The 20,418-nt window shown below is 37.8% G+C and overlaps 3 protein-coding genes and 1 non-coding gene across 4 annotated transcripts; 2 read left to right on the top strand and 2 right to left on the bottom strand.

Moving 5' to 3' along the window:
* Nucleotides 1–3,499: 3,499 nt before the first annotated feature.
* Nucleotides 3,500–10,464, top strand: atms (RNA polymerase II-associated factor 1-like protein antimeros). The gene is made up of 10 exons (XM_034980775.2): nt 3,500–3,685; nt 3,751–4,126; nt 4,308–4,597; nt 4,966–5,164; nt 5,885–6,067; nt 6,463–6,536; nt 6,877–7,056; nt 7,602–7,746; nt 9,259–9,411; nt 10,351–10,464. Exons 1-10 carry the CDS (start codon nt 3,618–3,620, stop codon nt 10,405–10,407), a joined length of 1,725 nt encoding a protein of 574 aa, XP_034836666.1. The 5' UTR covers nt 3,500–3,617; the 3' UTR covers nt 10,408–10,464.
* Nucleotides 10,465–10,929: 465 nt separating this feature from the next.
* LOC117993045 (U1 spliceosomal RNA) lies at nt 10,930–11,091 on the bottom strand. Its single transcript, XR_004675137.1, has one exon. It is a non-coding gene; the product is annotated as a U1 spliceosomal RNA (small nuclear RNA).
* A 3,494-nt stretch (nt 11,092–14,585) lies between these two features.
* Nucleotides 14,586–18,111, top strand: LOC117992718 (putative nuclease HARBI1). Its single transcript, XM_034980432.2, has 5 exons — nt 14,586–15,160; nt 15,237–15,505; nt 15,592–15,747; nt 15,859–16,015; nt 16,246–18,111. The coding sequence occupies exons 1-5, from the start codon at nt 14,910–14,912 to the stop codon at nt 16,487–16,489; spliced, it is 1,077 nt and encodes a 358-aa protein (XP_034836323.1). The 5' UTR covers nt 14,586–14,909; the 3' UTR covers nt 16,490–18,111.
* Nucleotides 17,700–20,416, bottom strand: LOC117992717 (uncharacterized). The gene is made up of 4 exons (XM_034980431.2): nt 19,863–20,416; nt 19,520–19,777; nt 19,062–19,425; nt 17,700–18,464 (listed from the first exon to the last, which is right to left on the bottom strand). The coding sequence occupies exons 1-4, from the start codon at nt 19,896–19,898 to the stop codon at nt 18,256–18,258; spliced, it is 867 nt and encodes a 288-aa protein (XP_034836322.1). The 5' UTR covers nt 19,899–20,416; the 3' UTR covers nt 17,700–18,255.
* Between the last annotated feature and the right edge of the window lie 2 nt (nt 20,417–20,418).

The following is a 20,418-nucleotide window of genomic DNA, read 5'->3' as shown; positions in this document are numbered from 1 at the left end:
GGTAATTGTCGTGTTACGTCGTGCTATCGCTATCTCAGACGCGGTTACACAGTACTTTAGTCTAGCTTTTTTACTCAGTCTACGTTCATAGATTATCTACTCAAAGAATTTTTAAGTACTACTTCGTAGTACATCTACTATTACGAAGTAGTACTTTTTTTTTTTTTAATACAATAAAACTTAAAGCTAGCCTTATCTAATTACTATATAAATCATGACCGCGTGGAATGGTGCCAAGAATACTGGCTGCATTTCCGCGCTGGACAGCTAGGCTGATCCGCTGCGCAAAAAATGAGCCAGCCCTTCTGTCACCAGTTGAGGCTATTAATCGCGGTGAAATGTCTCGTAAAAAATTTTTAGCACTAAGACTCCATGGCCCCAGGGTCTCCACGGCAAACGGCACAAAAATGTAACTCTCTATAAGAGAGGCATACTTGCGCCGCTTGCCGTTTTCAGCTGTTTCTGCTGCGGCTCCCGGTCTTGATGCTGTCTTCCTGATATGACACGGGGCCAATGTGTCAACGCAAGTTGCGTCCCACATTAGCGCCCGTCCCCGTTCCCAGGGAACCAGCGTCAATCCATCAGGTCTCTTGCCATCATCCCGACTAATCCCTGCCGGCTCAATGAGCGCAGGAATATTTATGGTGGCAAGAGCTCTTTTAATTGTATCGTTAAGAGAGCCATGCCTAAACAGCCTACCGGAGCTCCTTTGGCAAGAGAGTCCGTGGATTCCAAATTTATCAACCTCTTTTCCACACGGACATCTGTGCTGATGGCACAGTGGTGTTCCCAATCTGAGACCTAGAGCCACACGAAAACTTTCGTTATCTAAAAGTGTGCCGAGATTTTTTGATGGCAAGGCATGCAGCCAATACCCAGATTCCTTTTCGGATAATGCTAGAAGCCTGGCACGATCTCTGTCACTTGTAAGATTTTGAACCAAATTCGTATGTGTCAGTTGAACCAATGGCAAATCCCAAAGTTTTTGTGTAGTACGTTCCTTCGGGATGTCGACATTGGGACATCTGACCTTCCAACTCTCTAGGGCCTCTGTGGCATAGGTCAATGATGAATTGGATTTGAGAATTTGAGAGCTAAGCTCTTTTATACTATGCACAGAGGACAGAAAAGCCGGAAGAGCTACACTGGAAATTTTCCTCACGCCGATGCCACCGTACTTGACCGGTAAAGTTGCTTGGTTCCAGGAGTGCTCATCAAAAGTTAAATTTAGAATTTGTTCTAGTGTACTTTTAAGGGTGGCATCCATGTTATCGAGTAGTCCATGAAATTTCCAAATTGGGCTCGCGCGGAGAATGTAAATTAATTTAGGTACAAAAAGGCAATATTTTAGGATCGAAAATGCAATGTGAGAATTTAGAGTGCCCAATTTGTCGGTATTAGCCGAAAATGTTCTGACTTTTTGATCCAAGAGTGGTTGTATGGATTCATTATAAAGAGGAGCACCGAGAAGGCAAAGTGAACGTTTATCAAGTATTTTAATATTAGGTGAAATTTCATTGAATAATTCAGAGGCCAATAGAATTCTTTCTTGCGACAGTTTTTCTGTAAAAAACAATTCGCATTTCGAAAAATTAAGTTCTAAACCAATTTTCCCAAACTGTTGCTTAATATGATTAAGATCTTTTAGAACGTCATCCACGTTGCCCCCAATGGTTCCATCATCAAGATACCATATGTTAAATTTAGATGTTAAATTTGAGATATGGTTATGGATCCCTAAGCTGAACAGGGCCGGACCTAAAGGATCCCCCTGCTGAACGCCTACAGAAGACTTAATATCGCTATCTCCAAAGAATAATTTAGAAGCAGAGCTGTAACATTGCCAAACATATGGGTAAATTTCAGGAAGTTGCGTTGAGACTTCTGTCAGCAAAGTTGCCCTGTCCAAAGAATTAAAAGCATTCTTTACATCTACTTTCAGCAGTACCTCAACCTCGCCATTCGTTAAGAAAGTACGAGCCGAATGAACTGCTGCTTCACAACCTCCTTTACTGCCGAATCCAACTTGAATAGGTTGGAATTTATCCTTTAGGGTAGAGACTATGTGACTACACGCTAATTTTGACGCCAAACGGCGAAAAGTACAGCCAACAGCGATGGGACGGATGCCACCATCTTTCTTATTGAAAGCACAAAGCCTCGCGCCATAAAGGAATGGTAGAAAGGATGAATTTACCTCGCCAGATAACATGAAATTACATAGTCTGGTAATGTCGCTCAGTAGCGCCTTGCCGGCGTCCCCAGCAGTAACTCCCACAAGATCCTTAAGATGTTGTGGCGTTATGCCGTCCATGCCACCAGCAGAGCCACTAGAAAACGACATTATCGCAGCGTAAGTTTCTTCATCCTTTATCTGTAAATAAGAAGTGTTAGAAGGTGGATCTGGCAGCACAGAATCGGTATTTGGTAAGGGATGCTTGTCACGTAAGGCTTCCAGCGTTATATCATTGAATGGAGCCAGTGTATCACTAGAAAACAAAATGCGGGCGGCGTTTTTAAGATCCCCATCCATAACCTTGTTTTCCACAATTTTCTTCAAATTGTAATTTTGTGTTCGAAATGAGCAGTCAGGGATTGGAAAAACGCGATCAGCCAAACTATTTTTTTTTAATTTTGTACATAGCGACCCGATTTCTGACTTATTAACATAGAAATGTCTATATGCAAAAAAAAAGAGGTTTTGCCAATCTAAAAGTGAATTTGATAGCACATTTTGGATTGTATGTGATAAGGATCTAGCTAACGATATCCTAGCTCCTCGCGGAATGCGTTTTATTAATGGAATATTTTGACTGTATTTGGATAATAAAATTTCAAATGGTACCTGGTTATCGCTTCCTGATTGGGTTTGATCGCACATCAAATTTGGGCAAGTAAGAGGCCGTGTAGGCGGTCCGTGACAACGTGCGATGTGAATATTAAGGCCTTTGCGACCCTTAAACTGCCTGCCATCGCTACAGTGGGGGCATTCTAGGTATTCACCTTGAGAAGCACTGGGGTTCATACTTCGAAACACGTAAAAATAAAAACACTAAAACACTACACAATAGCGTCTATAAGCGCGCGGAGCCCCGACAGCGGCAACCAGGAGGCCTGCAGAGCAGGCGCTGCCCGTTGAGGCCCCTGAAACAAAAAGTGCTGTTAGTATCGCATATCAGGCGTGAAAATAATACCACGGGGTATTTCGCGAATAAGTGCCAATTTGATGCCAATATTATTCCAGAATAACCGAGCCAAATATTTAATAAATAAAAATTTTGAAACGAGCAAATTTTTCTCATTGACATCTCACTGACAATCACAATAAGTAGTACTTAGAAATTCTTTGCCAGAAAGCCTATCACAGAGTACTTTGTAAATAGAAGCCTATGGTCTGTGGTCTGGTGGTCTGTCTCTAGACTAGTACAAAGTGATCTGTGGTGGTCTGTGGCACCGACATCTGTGATCACAGACCAATAACATATAGGATATATGTTATTGGTCTGTGATATATGATATAGGATATGTGATAATGTGTTGTGACTTGTGTGAAAAATAAATATTTCAGATTTCTAATTTCCATAAATGAAGCCTAATGTGAAGTGCTAACTTAAAACATGCCGCCGACAGTTCAAACAAATGAGCCCGAGCGGGAGAAGCGTGCTCAGAGGACAGGCGAAAGGCGGTAAGCTGAAGTTTAATTTTTCACCTAATTTTTAGTAAAAAGGCTCAACTAACATTAACTTTCAGGTCTGAACTAGTTACACGAGTGAAATTCTGCAACACGTTACCTGATATACCATTTGATCTGAAGTTTATTACCTATCCTTTCCCGTCTACACGATTCATACAATACAACCCGACTTCTCTGGAGAAAAATTATCGATATGAAGTATTGACTGAGCATGACTTAGGTGTGCATATAGACTTGATAAATCGGGACATATACCAAGGGGATGGTAATGCGATACTCGATCCGGCAGATGAGAAGCTGTTGGAAGATGATGTCCTTACACCTCAAGATTCTAAGCGATCTCGTCATCATGCTAAAAGTGTGTCTTGGTTGCGTCGTTCGGAGTATATTTCCACTGAGCAGACTAGGTTTCAGCCACAGTCTATGGAAAAGGTAAGCCAAGTTTAACTATGCTTAAAAAAGTTAAAATTAGGTTGTATTTGCCACATCTTTATGACATATCATTTGCCTTTTGCCCGCCACTTTGTCCATTTACCTACAGAAACTGCACTTTTTCATGATAATTTATAGCCTATAAAATAAAACATTATGTTTCAACCCTTACTATTTGCAGGTTGAAGCCAAAGTTGGTTACAATGTCAAGAAAATATTCAGTGAGGAAACTCTATACATGGACAGAGACAGCCAAATTAAAGCTATTGAAAAGACTTTTGAGGACAACAAGATACCAATTGAGAAGCATTATAGTAAACCTGGTGTAACTCCAGTAGAAGTTATGTCGGTGTTCCCAGACTTTGACATGTGGAAGTATCCGTGCGCGCAGGTCATATTTGATTCAGACCCTGCCCCATCGGACAAGAATATTGCTGGACAGATTGAAGCTATGTCACAGGCTATGATTAGGTAAGTAATACACAACTAGCTAATTAGGTAAGTAATAAACTACTAGATCCTTTTTTCCACACACATGCAAACTGTGGAATCAACTCCCTTCGGCAGTGTTCCCATTAGATTACAGCATGAGGTTATTCAAGGGGTGGACAAACAAATTCCCGAAATGCCGGCAACACATTGGTGATTCCTCTGGTACTGCAAATGTTCATGGCGGGCAGTAATCACTTAACATCAGGTGATCCGCTCCGCTTGTTTTTATTTATTTTTTTAAACTAGCTGTTTCCCGTGACTTCGTCAGATATTTTGTACTATGGTATGGAATCCCTTCACATGTGAGTCTAACTCGCACTTGACTGGATTTATTTCTTTCCTTTCAGGGGTGTGATGGACGAAAGCGGTGAACAGTTTGTAGCGTACTGCCTGCCCACTGAAGATACAATACAGAAACGACGTCGCGACATCGTAGAAGCCATTCCTTATTTGGACGGAGATACATATGAGTATAAGATGGCCAGGGAGTACAACTGGAACGTCAAGAGTAAAGCTTCTAAGGGCTACGAAGAGAACTACTTTTTGGTTAGTACATTTTGCTCATAATTGCAAATAATAATTATATGAAGACCAGACTTCTGAGACTAGGGCGCGTTTGGAACCCTCATAGTTACACCATTACATCATCTTTATCTTTACATAGTATAAAATAAAGTCACTTCCCGCTTTCTGTATGTATGTATGTATGAACGCGTAGATCTTTTAAACTACGCAACGGATTTTAATGCGGTTTTCACCAATAGATGGAGTGATTCAAGAGGAAGGTTTATAGGTATAGTTTAAGTTAGAAACGTTTAGCTTACAAACGTTTAGCTTACAAACTCCACAATAATTGACAAAAGTGTACAGTGGTACCCAAACTTGAGTTTGAATTAGGCAAGCTCATTACTAAAGACAGGAATAATTGGTAACGCGTTAGCACCTACGGAATGGAGAATACATTTAGTACAGAATACATTCGTAAGCACTTGTAAAAGTTTATAAGAATAAAAAAGATTTTCATTTCATTTTCATTTTACAGAAGTTTGTATTTGTGATAGCCGACTGGCTATATATGGCTGGTTAATATTGTTCTAAAGAGTTGGAATTAAAAAACAAGGTTTTCTCTTCAATCAATAAAAATAACGATAGAAGAACAGGATTTCTAGTTCAACCCAACTAAAACCAATTTTTTTAAATTAACTGGATTCTGAGCCCTGGTTACAAGTTTTCTGTCGTTAAAAATGTGTTTGTTGTTCTATCCAGGTGGTTCGCAATCACTGCATCTACTACAACGAATTGGAAACCAGAGTCCGTCTGTCCAAGAGGAGGGCTAGAGCGGGCGTCGCGGCTCAAGCGCTCACCAGGCTGGTGGTTACCCACCGGCCACTAAGCGCGGCCGAACACCGCATGCTTCGGTTAAGGGAGAAGCAGCTTGAACCTCCACAGGTAAGCTATTCATGTTACAACCATAGCCTAAAAAGAGATACTTAATACAGTCGGTCGACCACTGGGATACGATTATTATTTTTATATTTACGAAATACTTGACAGGAACCACTGGGATACGATTATTATTTTTATATTTACGAAATACTTCACAGGAACCACTGGGATACGATTATTATTTTTATATTTACGAAATACTTGACAGGAACCACTGGGATACGATTATTATTTTTATATTTACGAAATACTTCACAGGAACCACTGGGATACGATAATTATATTTATATTTACGAAATATTTCAGAGAAACCACTGGGATACGATTATTATTTTTAAAATCATAATTTATGGCTAATATTCTTTAAAAAAAAAAAAAAATTACGAAATATTTTACAGGAAGAGGATGAAGAAGAAGAAGACGAGGAAGAAGAAGAGGAAGACAAACAAGAACAGAATGGAGAAAAGGAGAGGTGAATTTTCGCAACTTTTTAACCTTACTAATAGTAATACCTACTTATACAGTGATATCATATTGTAAGTGTCACCAACCTCTATGTAGTACGCATTGAAATAGCTTCTATAGGCGCCTATATAATTTACTAGCGACCCGCCCCGGCTTCGCACGGGTAGCTTATTACAATATTTTCATACTGATCTCAATTTTTTTTTAAATTAATTTTGCTTATGTTACTCAGGGATAATGTAGCTGTACTAGTGAAAGGATTTTTAAAATAGTTTCAGAGATTACCCCCCTACATACAAATTTTACCCTTTTATAATATTAGTATAGATAATATCTTCGTCTTTTAGATCGCGGTCCCGTTCCAAATCAGGATCAAAGTCTCCTCAAGGATCGGAAAAGTCGAAAGGTTCGCGCAGATCGAGGTCAAAGTCGAAGTCAAAGTCCAAATCGAGGAGTCGCTCGCGATCCGGCTCTGGATCCAGGAAATCCAGGTCACGTTCAGGTTCCGCACATTCTGGATCCGCGAGGTAAGTACAGTACGCAGCTGATGGACATCGATCTTTAGAAGGAGATAGCATATTTGTAGAGCACTGTCTCGGTCGTTGAGACCGACAAAACGTCATGTGGGTATGAGTGACAGAGACAACGCTCTACAAACCAGAAAAGTCATTCTAAAGGCCGATGTTCATCACTTTCGGCCGCGTACTGTAGCTGTTTTTACTTAATACATTGACTAGCTTATGCTCGCGACTTAGTTCGCGTGAACTACGCAAATTTCAAACCCCTATTTCACCCCCTTAAGCGTTGAATTTTCAAAAATCCTTTCTAAGAGGATGCCTACGTCATAATAGCTATCTGCATGCTAAATTTCAGCCCGATCCGTTAAATTATCGATTAAACTAAAGACAGCACGTCAAAAGATTGTGACGTCACATTTCAGTATTTCATAGAAGCTCGCATACTAAGCGTGCGTTTTGACGTTTGATAAAAAGTTAAGTACTGATTTGACTAGTTGTCAAAAACCGTATTTTTGAAGCTTTTCTAATTAATGTAAATCTTGTTTAATTTTCAGATCCGGTTCAGGCCGGTCCCGGTCCGGCTCGGCGCGGTCGAGGTCCGGTTCGCGCTCGTCCCGCGCCAGTTCCAAGAGTAAGGGATCTCGCGCCAGCTCCGCCAGTGGAAGAGGATCCAGAGCTAGCTCTAAAGGAAGTAACAAGGTAATAGATATACTTTTATTCAAATAAACTTTTTTTTCTCTTGGCAGGAGGACATCCTCACGGATGTCAATCTTTGGGCATGCCCGACTCACTGAGGTGCTTGCCTAACTACGGATTTAAACCTCATGCCTTCTTTTATAGTGACACGGAAGACATCGTAACTTTGACACACTTATACACAGAAAAACACACACACACAAATATTAATCTAAATATATAAAAGGAAAAGGTTACTTACTGACTGACTGATCTATTAACGCACAGCTCAAACTACTAGACGGATTGGGCTGAAATTTGGCATGCAGATAGCTATTATGACGTAGGCATCCCCTACGAAAGGATTTTTTAAAAATCAAGGGGGTGCAATATGGGTGTGAAGTTTGTGTAGTCCACGCGGACGAAGTCCCGAGCTAAGCTAGTCTAACATAATATTCATTGATTTTTAACATTGTTCTTTTGTCTGTCTGGAGGTGGGCATTAACAACTGTCACACAGTTTCTAACCAAAACAGTTGTTACGGTTCTTTACTTTTAAGGCAGTCAATAGGGCCGATTCTCTATAGTACACAATCTCTAAACTAAACAAAATAACAGGTCTAAATCTAGTGCTATCCTTTTCTGCAAGCAACATTATGAAAGGGATAGCAATAGATTTAGACGAGTCATTTTAGTTTAGGTTAGAGGTTGTGTCCAATGGAATTAGCCACATTGTAAAGAGAAAAATAAAGATTTTATTTCATTTTCTTTTTTTTTCTCTGGCCGCCCTTCCCGGAACTGCGATGTGCGAGACAAGGAATGGGGCCGTCTGTGCTTAGCTTTCGTTAGCTTTTCGTGCTGAAAAAAAGACAAAAACAAAAAACATAGTTTAAATATGCTGCGAAAACGCTTTCCTCACAATATGGCGCCTCATATGTCATCGTGACGTCACCTGCTTGTATTTATGTACGAAACGCACACTATACGTGCAACTGTTTACAAGTAGTTGACGTCATCAACCATTCGGCCAATCATAGTCGTTTACTCGATCACGTGACTAAAGTAGACAAAAAATCATTTTCTTTGTCGATTTTCTCTTAAAATATCTCGTATTTTTCTTAACTGACTAAATAACTATTTAGGTATATAAGGTTTCCAAAATTATTATTCAATACGGATACCATCAAAAGAATCCTATATTTTACATGCTGTCAAAATATACCCCATTGCTGAAGTGAGTCAAATACACTCTGGTATACTTCAGGTTCTGTGCCTCAAAAGGAAAAAAGGATCACTTTGTTGTCTGTCTGTCATGAAACCTACAGGGTACTTCCTGTTGACCTATAGAAGCATGAAATTTGAGGTTTTCAGGTCTTATAGCACACATAAGAGTGAAATTTCCCATAGATATCTTTGGAAGCTGAGCTGAGGCTGAGCCGTAAGAGTCGCGAGCCTATTACGATTTCTAGTTTGCCTATCTTGTAAATACATATTATTGTTTATTGTGTTTTAATTCTCGTTCACTCATTCATACTAGGGCTCGAAGCCATCATCGGCGGCCAGTTCCCGCGCGTCGTCACGTGCTAGCCGGCGGTCGTCGCGCGCGACGTCGCGTGCCTCGTCCAAGGGTTCACGCTCCGGAAGCGGCTCCGCGCGCTCTCGAAGTCGCTCCAAGAGCGGATCAAGACAAGTAGGGGAACATTGATGTTTTATTAGTTTTATTTTTAAAGGATTCTGTAGTAAGACAATGAAACAAGGAAACAAACTCCTCAAAGGCCGGCAACGGATATGTTCATGGGCGGCGGTAATCACTTAACATCAGGTGACCCACCTGCTCGTTTGCTCGCTATTTTTTTTTTAAATCGTTACGAAGAATCACTAAACAAATAAAATTAAAATAGAATAGAATAGAACAATAGAAGAATCACGGCAGACAAATGAACAGCAACTTCAAGATTATTGATATATAGCGAGCAGTAATAAGATTAATCCACTAATCCTTGACTGGTTTTCATAAGTTTGCAACGACATTGAAACTCAAGCAGTCACTAATCCTAACAAAACAGAACGAAGATAAATCCGTCACTGAACAATTAAAAGCAAATTTCCAAAGACAAATGAATACTCCATTTTCTAAATCAATTCGGCCACTCAAACTTAAGCCGAGAACAGCAATGGATGTACTGTTATTTATCGTGAAAATGACTGATCGAGCGGCACCTAGGCCCGTCATGTCGGGAGACCGCATGACGGATGAGATGGGCTGACGGTGGCGAATTTATAAATTGTAGCCATACTTTATTGTGTCGATATTAGAAAATGTTGGTAGTCTTGGGTCCCTGTGATCATGATCTTTTCTACGCTGGTCGCATCTTTCCTGGCTATGTGACCTAGTACTCAAGTGTTTTATACAGGAATTTCAAAAGGGTCTAGGGTTTAACTAATATAGATAATACCTTGAATTAACGTAGGCTATTTTTTTTTCTGTAAAAATCCCTGGTTCGTCGCAAGCATTTAGTATGAAATAAAAATGCTTTTCTTACAAGTTATGGAAACACTGGTGCGCGAGTCTGAGTCGCACTTAATCAGGTTTTATTTTAAATTAATTACCAATTATTATCTTTTACAGGGTTCCCGCAGCGGGTCCGCGTCCAGTGCGTCATCAAAGCACAGTGGCTCTGATTAATACCATAGGAATAATAGTAATATTATGTAATGACATGAATAAAACGAAATACTTTATGTATAATTAAATATTCTTTTATTTGGGACCATAATATGCTACACTGGAACACAAAAATATTGAGCAAAAGAACACACTACAAAATTTAGTACTAACAAACTATTTTCTATACATTTCAACCGAGATGACCACCGGTGCTATCATCACGTTCGACTACATATAGCACGCGAGATGGCAATCGCGGTATGAGGCGGGGGGACGCCCCGCACACCCACGTTAGCGCGAGGGCTGTGCGAGAGTGCGGGCCGCGGGGCGTCCCCATCCCGATTGCCAGTCGTGTTACGTGTACTAAGTATACCTATTTTAGTAAAAGTAGGTAGCAAAGCAAATATCAATTAGCAAGACAACCAAGATCATGGCAAGTTTTAACTTATGACTTTTGGGTCTCGATTCTCGACTCGAAGACAACTCTGAAAGTCTGAAATCACAACTATCAAGTTTCGTAAATATCTTCAATTTATTATGGGGGGACGGCGCGTACGCAGTCCCCACTACCAAAAATTACGCGTCCGAGTTATCCACATTAGGGATAATCGCAGAGGTCAACCCAGCCGCAGTGCAATGGAAGGGCCTCGCTCTGGGGGAACCGCCTTCATGATCACGGTGTCCCCTACGCCAGGTAAGTATGATTTTACTGTCGACGCCCAGGGTCGTCATTGCCCGCGTAAGAATCTACAAAGCGCGATGTGTTTATACACCTGTTGCGAGGAGCGACATCTTACGGCTGACTGTAACACTAACTACTAAATTGGCGTGCTCAATTCGGGAATGAACTCGCAGGCAAGTGCGTAGTAGTTTTCTGAAGGTACGGTAGATGGCATATACTTATAAAATATAATGTCGCATTGACTCTGTCACTCATTACTGTGACGTTTTGTCGGTCTCAACGACAGAGACAACGCTCTACGAATCCGCTTTCTCTTTCTAAAGATCGATTTACAATATTTTCAGCCGCGTACTGTATGCGCTCTTTTTTACCAACTGGCTTCTGTAGCGCCACCAATAAGGAGCACATTTTAAAGGACACTTTTTACACACGGAGCTGAGATCGGGCTCTAGACTCTATAGTGTGGACTCAGGACCATTTTTGGAAATTATACACCATAAATGTTTTTAGAACGATTTATTTACTTTTATAACAACTTTTTTATCACGATTTGTCTTTTGTTACACAACTGTCAGATCTGGGGGTTCACTTTACAGAATTCACACTTTACAACGTGATTCAATGCATCCAATAAAATACAACTTATACGGCTGCTGTGCTAGCTATATTCAATAGTAAGTCGATTTTTAGTAAAAAATCGAAACTGTTTGACGCGTATATTTTTATTAGGCTAAAATGGTCTTAACACACTAACGGTCGAATTCACAAACACAATTCTTTACGCTCAAGTGGCTTTAGCTTTGTGACTGATTTTTGTCATTTTATCCATATTTAGGCCAAAAAAACGTCACTTAGATTTAGCTTTTGACAATTCTTAAAAAAAAAATTCGTATCAGTATTCAGCCGTACTGTGCTGAAAAATTTGTAACGTGTACATAATTATTAACAACGCATGACGTGTAGATAATAATTATATACCCGGCTGAGTTTGTTGTGGGCTCTTCTCAGACCTGGGCGCGTTGGGAACCTTAAGGGAGTTTTAAGTTCGGTTTAAAGACATTTATTTCTCAATAAAGAACACAATAGTTCACTTAAATATCGAGAATTACAACTGTTTACGTTAATAACAATAAATTAAATAATAATTTCGCGCAATAATTATCACCACTATTTATCATCTTACAAACGCAACAACCGACCATCAAAAAGTGTGATTTATTACCTATTTTGAATAAATTATTTGACTTTAACTTTGATTTATTATTTACACGTTATACGTTAGTTACAAATTTCTCAGCATATAAAAAAAAAAAGATTCCGACGAATTGAGAACCTCCTCCTTTTTTTGAAGTCGGTTAAAAAGCATATTCCTCGTCAGTGCAATGAGATATTCTTTGTATTCTTAATCAAAGTCAACCCTTTAGTAGCGCGCTTTGACGTTATTTGACGTATATTTAAGTAAAAATATACCATCAGCTCAAAACTTCAGTCTAGTGCTGACGTCACTAAAATGGCAGACACGCGCATTAGCAATTTGCGGGACTTATACTGTGATGATACTATGTAGTTATAGTTAGCACCGCAGAACAACCTACAATTTTACCGACCACACAAAAAACGGATTTTTAAATGATCGGTAAATGTGTTTCAAACACTCAATACAATTCGTGACTATTGTCTGAAATACTGCGGACGTATTAGCAGTTTTGTGACATTTTTAATCTTAAAAACTAACAATTTCATAATGAAAATTAACTATGAGGCTGTATACACATTACTACGTAAGGCTGCTTTTGCACCAGAGATGTGATATGTTACGTTGCTATGGATATGTTTGATATCCATAGCAACGTAATTGATGGAAATGAATTCAACGAGGTATGTTTTTTATATTAGACGGAGATGTGATGTGTGGGACAATTTAAGAAATAAACCCTTTTCTTTTTTTCTTTAAATAAATAAAAAATATTTTTATTCAATTAAACTTTTATAAGTAATTTTGAATCGTCAGCTGCATCTACCACTGGTTCGGAATGCCTTTCCTACCGAGAAGAACCAGCAAGAAACTCGACTTTCTATTGATGGGAGGCTATGGATGCGCGAGTGGCGAAGCCCCGTGTTCTCCCTACTATCGATGCATCGCTTAGCTCGAGTTGCGCTTTTAGCCTCTATATTCTGAGGCTAATCTAGCTCGCTTCTCACATCTTCATAGCACAGCTTGACCTCTCCACTACACCGCTTAGCATTAGTGGGAAGAGTCACATAGTTTCGTAGCTTAGCTGTAACCTCCTCACCGCATAGCTTTGGTGGAAAAGCTGCCTTATGGTGTTGCAACGCGATCTGACCACCGACCAATCAGAGAGCGCCCTGAGAGGAAAAAAGACGCTATGGATTAGTGGACAGTACCGAGGATTTGTCTTTGCAAATATACTTTAGTTGACAACAGCGCGCGTAACGTTGACTTTGACTAACGAACCAATCGCTCGGTAGTACAGATACCGCTGCATCGACTCAGGACCATCAAATAGATCGATAAATCACCCACTGCGCAGGTGCAAGGTCTTTATCTTTTCCTGATGCCGAACGTAATGTGTTTACATTACAATGCCAAGTACATATATAATTATATTGAATTGGGCTATTTTTGAACTAAAATCGAGCTGTATGGCGCAACCAAGCACAATTTTGCACTCATATAAATTAATAACTTATCTAAGGTGCTACTTTAATTGGTGTTTAAGTACTGTAAAATACAATATTGTAAAAGTTCCACTCTTCAAAATCTTAGTTTATACTGCGATTTCAATAAATAACATAAGTACATAAGAAAATGTATTGAATACGAATCGTTTATTTGCATATAAGTAACTATAGTTTACCAGGGGAGGAACCAGCATTTAAATTGGGGGTAATTTTATACATAGATTAAAAACATCTACACACAAAAAAATGGGGAGTCAAGCCCTCGCAAAACAAAATTAATATGTACTTATTATAAAAGTTATAGTACCATAGTATAAACTAAGATTCAATTTAGAATACTTTTTAGTCTTCATTTCACTCTATGGATGATATCATTGTGTAAGTACAATATAATAAAAACATGCAGTGATGGCAACAAGTAATGAAATCAACAATTTTCTTCGTCAAATCGTAGAAAAAAAACTTGAGCCATCCACGATTCAGTCTGATGATTCATTTAGCACCAAATTTTCTTAAAATTAATCTATATCATTAAATCTACAGGGCAATTATATCGCTATCATACTACAAAAAATAGGGAATGATGCGATATGGGTAGTATATATATTTTTATATTTCATACAATGGATACAAGTTTTCCAATAGTACGAATACATATGCAAAAACCACAACCGATTTGTTTTAGATGCATAACTAAATACGTAAGTACCACTTTACTTATTGAATTAACATGGTTTTTGTGTAAAATATATTTGATGACTTTTTTTCATACAATATTTTTTTCTCATTTTTGCTAAGATTTCCTTTAAGGAGATTAACGCCCGAAATTAATAATCAATCCTGATCCATTTTTTCCTATCTGAGATTGATATTTTAATCTATTTCTCGGATATATCATGCCAATAAGTAATCCTTAGATTAAGTTTGCTATCTCAAAAATCAATCAATCGTCGGGAGGGCGGATCACAGATTATAGATAGGCCTCTGTTCGAGAATGACAGTTTTGACGTATCAATAACCAATCCGTCCAATTTGACGTTTATTTCGATCGGTGTAAACAATCGCAGATTGCAATCCTTTACATTCCATGGTTTGTGTGAAGTTTGTTGGATAAAAGTTAAGTAACAAGGAAAAAATGGCAATGATATTATTTAGCGATAGTGACGATAGTGATATGGAGCTACTTGCTCTGTTATCGGACTCGGATACTGAAACCGATAGCGAATCTGAAGACAGACAACGCGCTATTGTTCGGAGAATCCCAAGGGTTAACTATATGCAGAGTCTGGATGATGCAGAGTTCACCTTCAGGTTTAGGCTATCTAAATCTGCAGTGAATACGCTGTTAACACAATTGATGCCATTAGTTCGTGTAACCTCCACAAGGTAGGTACCAAACTATGTAATCTTATGTATGACTATAATGCGTCTACTGTTTTAATGTCTTTTTTTTATTTTAAAGGAATCACGGCGTTTCACCACTGCATCAATTGTTGCTGACTTTAAGGTTCTATGCATTAGGCACAATGTTGATTTCTGTAGCTGATTTTGTTGGAGTCTCTGCATCAACAGCAGGCCGAATTGTACGCGATATATCCATAGCAATCGCTAGCTTGTATGATGAATATGTTGTTGTTCACCAACAAAGTGCTGAAAAGTTCTACCGAATCGCACGGTTTCCTCGTGTTCTTGCTGCAATTGATTGCACTCATATACGTATCCAATCACCATGTGAGTGTTTGACAGCCTAATATACTGTTCTAGTAATATACTGTTGATAGTGTTAAATTACTTAAATTACCTATGGTTTCTTCCAGGCCATGTTATAGGAGAAGAATTTAGAAATCGCAAGGGTTATTTTTCCTTAAATGTCCAAGCGATATGTGATGCTGATTTAAAATTCATGAATGTAGTTGCTCGATGGCCAGGTTCCACACATGATGCCACAATTTTCAACAATTCTGTTCTTAGAGGTAGCTAATTATGACTTCAAATGTTTTAATTTACTATACTAATCTTCTTAAAGTTGTAACAAAACTTAATTCGTTGATAATATACACATACTTAATATTACTTGTTCACAGCTCAATGTGATGCAGGTCTGTTTGGCAACCGCTGGATGCTTGGTGACAGTGCTTATCCAAATAGATCTTATTTATTAACACCAGTTTTAAATCCTGTTACTGAAGCGGAACAACGATACAATGAAGCACACATTAAAACTAGGAATACAATAGAAAGGTAATTTTTTTAAACCTTAAATCTAAAACCATACCCTAAGGAATATTCCTTACCCAATCAGTAAGATTAATTCATTTACAGTTTGAATTGCCGGTCTCTAATACTGTTTTAATACAATAGTAGCCTGGGCTTGTAGGCTAGGGGGCTACATAACCTCATGTGTAGTGAAGCCACAAACTCTAATGAATGTTGTATGGAATATTATATTTTATTTATTTCTGCTATTTCAGAACTTTTGGTGTTTGGAAGCGACGATTTCCTGTTGTGGCTCTGACGTTGCGCTTATCATTACCAAAAGCCCAAGCAGTAATAATTGCCACTTCAGTGTTACACAACATTTGTAGAAACAATAATTTACAGGAGCTTCCTGCTGAAGTAGATCTACCGCCAGAAGATAATATTTATGAGGATTTAAATAATGAAATCACAAATGTCCAAGAAAGAGCTGTCCTTATTAATAATTATTTTCAGTAGCACATTTTGAAGTGAACCTATATATCCATACTAATATTATAAATGCGAAAGTGTGTCTTTCTGTCTGTCTGCTAGCCTTTCACAGCCCATCCGTTCAACCGATTTTGACGAAATTTGGTACAAATATAGCTTGGATCCCGGGGAAGGACATAGGCTACTTTTTATCCCGGAAAATCAAAGAGTTCCTATGGGATTTTTAAAAAACTAAATCCATGAGGACGAAGTCGCGGGCATCATCTAGTTTTATCTATTGAGCCTGGCTGGATCTCCGGCACAGAATATATAATGTCTCCGGTCATAATGAGAAAGGTGTTGATTTTATTGCATAAGAACCACTGAACTGTCAAAAGTTGAGTGGTGTGGTGGGATTCGAACCCTGAAACCCAGGTATCACAGCTTTAAATTTCTTTTTCATCACACTCGCTCGGAAATAATCCGTTTGCCCTTTGAAATCTGAGTGGAAAGTGGTAATTTTGCTCGCTAGGGCGCAAAGGTTGAAATTCGAACGTGACGAACTGTGTCTATGGTTGCGTACCTACTTAATTTTTTCTTTCTATTAAAAATGATATGATAATGAAACGTTCAGAAATGCGGTTCATAATTTTTACTATTTTTATTATTTACTAAATTGTTAAGTGACCCGTAGGAACTTTTATTATTATTAAATTATATAATTCATTTCTATTTTTATTTGGGTAATTAAATTAAACATAATCTGTTTCAGCTTTATTGAGTAAACAATATAATGAAGTTCATTGGATTATGAAAAAGTTTTTTTTTTGTTGTAAGAATTTTAAATTTGAATTCTGAACGCACCTGAAAAAACTATTCATTTATAGAATCTTCTTGAATTAGAACCTCCTTCATTGCCTGACTTGTGGCCTATTAATATAGAAACTTCTTATTGAAACCTTGACGGTACTGGCGCCTCTTGTATCAATTATCTAGCGTTTTCCTCGCTGTAGTGAGATGAATAGTTGTGTGTTTCGCACGGTTGCAAATTTATTTGCGCTCGAGCTTTTGAATTCCTCGCTACGCTCAGGATTCTATCTTAGAACCTTAGAATCCTTCGCTGGCTCGGAATTCAATACAAACTCTCGCGACAAAATAACAAGTTTGCAACCTTGCATAACAAATACCTATTAAATACGTTTATACAATTTTTGTAGGTAAAAGATTGTTTAATAAATAATAAAGAATTACGTTTTGATTCACATATTTTATTTCAAGTTAAAACATTAAACTTAACATTAGCATTATGAAATTTAAAACCCTCCTATTGTGTAAAACTTGTGTGTGGATTGGTAGACTTAACACACCTTTGAGAACATTATAGAGAACTCAACTATGCAGGTTTCCTCATGATGTTTTTCTTCACTGTTAAAGAAAGTTTATTTAATTGCTATAACTGAAAAATCATACATACTCTAGATTGAACCTGTAATCTTTAGTAAAACATAAAATTAAAATATCATGAAAAGATGTAAGTGCTAGTTTTAAGTTCCTTTTAAATTTTATAAGGAAATAAATGGGTTATTTACTATAAAGTATTTTTTATTTGGCAATGTTAAGGCAATATCAAATCAGATAAGTATAAACTAGTATTATTATACACTAAACTTCCCGTTTCCAAGATAGCTATACTACAGTAGGTATGCAGTGTTAGATGTCTACTTATTCCAATGAACAAACTTGAAATGAAAGCAATGAAAGGCTTTAATTATATATAGAATAAAAAAATAAAAAAAACAAATCAATTTATAATACTACTCCTTTAATTTATCTAATTCTAATTGCAGTTTTTGGATTTGTAAAACTAGCTGGGCATTTTTTAATTTATAGTTTTCGTTTTCCAGGTTAATATTATTTAATTTTGCATCTAAGCACTGTTTTTTAGCTGTAAAGTAGTCTGCTATGGCGTTGTTTTTAGCAGTCTTGCTATCATCTGTTGTCTGTCTTCGTCGACTCTTTCTCACTGAAAAATGATCACATGTTACATTGATGGTCACATAATATGTCAATGATATTTTAAAGACCTATTTTAATCTTAATAAGTACCTACTTAAAACTTGAATAACAGGGTGGAATTAGCCAAATCTTCTGCTACAGAGATATATTTACAGTATACAAAATCACAATATTCTAGCAATGCTTGTTCATTAATTTGTGCTATGATATTTCAGAAATAGGTAAGTAATTTTATAAAATAAAAGGCTTCATTCAAAACAGAATAATCTTAAAAATCATATCTATATAAATAAAGTCGGGAGAATTAGTTCAGGTTATCTATATATATAAAAGGAAAAGGTGACTGACTGACTGACTGATCTATCAACGCACAGCTCAAACTACTGGACGGATCGGGCTGAAATTTGGCATGCAGATAGCTATTATGACGTAGGCATCCGCTAAGAAAGGATGTTTGAAAATTCAACTCCTAAGGGGGTGAAATAGGGTTTTGAAATTTTGTAGTCCACGCGGACGAAGTCGCGAGCATAAGCTAGTATGATTATAAAATAAAATTAATAATTACTTTATTAAAAAAACAAACCAAAATTACAATAACTATTACCTGTCCTAGGTGCAGTAAGTGGAAATCTCTGTGGCTTATTTGGTGTTACCACATTTTGTAGAACCTGACAGTCGGTGATAGCACTACCACCATCACCACCGCAGACTATAATCTCTATGTCCTTATTAACTGATGTTGGCATAAAATCCACATCCTTAGTGAGCTCCACTGATACAGTAGCATTATTACCAATACCACCATCACCACTGTTTCCGCCATCATCACTCATGCCACCAATATCAACAACTATTTCTTTGTCACCCCCAAATGGCACAGTAAATCCACTGCCAGTGCTCCCAAGCATACCAGACACTCTGTCCAATATGTCATCTGGGGGTATATAGTCAGCGGGACCACCACCAGTCTAAAAAAATAATTATAGTAGGTAAGTATGTCACTAAAATAGGTATTGAAGTTTGACTAAAAACATAAGTAGGCATGAATTATTACTGGCTAACCTTAAGTTGGTTCATCCTTATCCTTGTGCTGCGTTTGCGTGAATTCTTCTTCAGGTTTTCCCATTTTAAACGCAGTTGTTGCGGTGTTCTTGGATAATGCGAAGCCGAGGAGTTAAACCTCTCGGTCAGTCGGACCCACTCTTCGGCTTTCATTTTGTTGTTGTAAGCATTGGTTGTTTTAGACGTTATTATTTTGCTGCCTTCTACAAGGTCCAGCAGAAACTTTGTTTCCTCCTTTGTTAAAGGCTTGCCTTTTGCCTAGAAATAAAAATGAGTTTTAGGCGCGAAATTAAGCGTTCCTAAACAGCGTCACTTTATGAAAGAACAAATTACAAATACTTACAATTTCAGAATCTATTGTCGATGACGTCGATGCCATTGTTTGTTTTAATTTTTAGATAATTATTATCACAATTTATATTAAATTACACAAAACTTTCGAGAAACTTTAAATTTTAAAATGCCAGTTGCCACAGCAGCAGACAGCAAGCAGTACACAGACTAGTAGTCCAACACACGTTCCATTTCTGCTAAAGTACCTATGTTAACTTGGTATTATAATAATATAAAATATTATTTCCAGTACAATTTTTACACTTTTCAAGACATAAAATTATTTGTTTTTATATTGAAAATATTTTGAGTATTCATTATATTGTTTTAAGAGTGTTTTGTTTTTATAAAACGTTCAGTCAAATGTGTTGCATAAATCAAACATAGTACTGAAAACGGAACGGTCAAGAGGTAAAAGATCGCTAGTGATCCGGCGTCAAAAAAAAACTGGATTGTAGAAATTTGTTATTGGCATGCGGATCAGAGATCGATCGAGCGACACGCATTGATCCAGGATCGATCCTAATCTTGGATAGAAGATACATTATTAATTTCGGGCGTTATTC

This window comes from Maniola hyperantus, chromosome 22, assembly GCF_902806685.2.
Source record: "Maniola hyperantus chromosome 22, iAphHyp1.2, whole genome shotgun sequence".
Classification (NCBI taxonomy): domain Eukaryota; kingdom Metazoa; phylum Arthropoda; class Insecta; order Lepidoptera; family Nymphalidae; genus Maniola; species Maniola hyperantus.
This window is presented reverse-complemented; position numbering and strand designations above follow the sequence as displayed.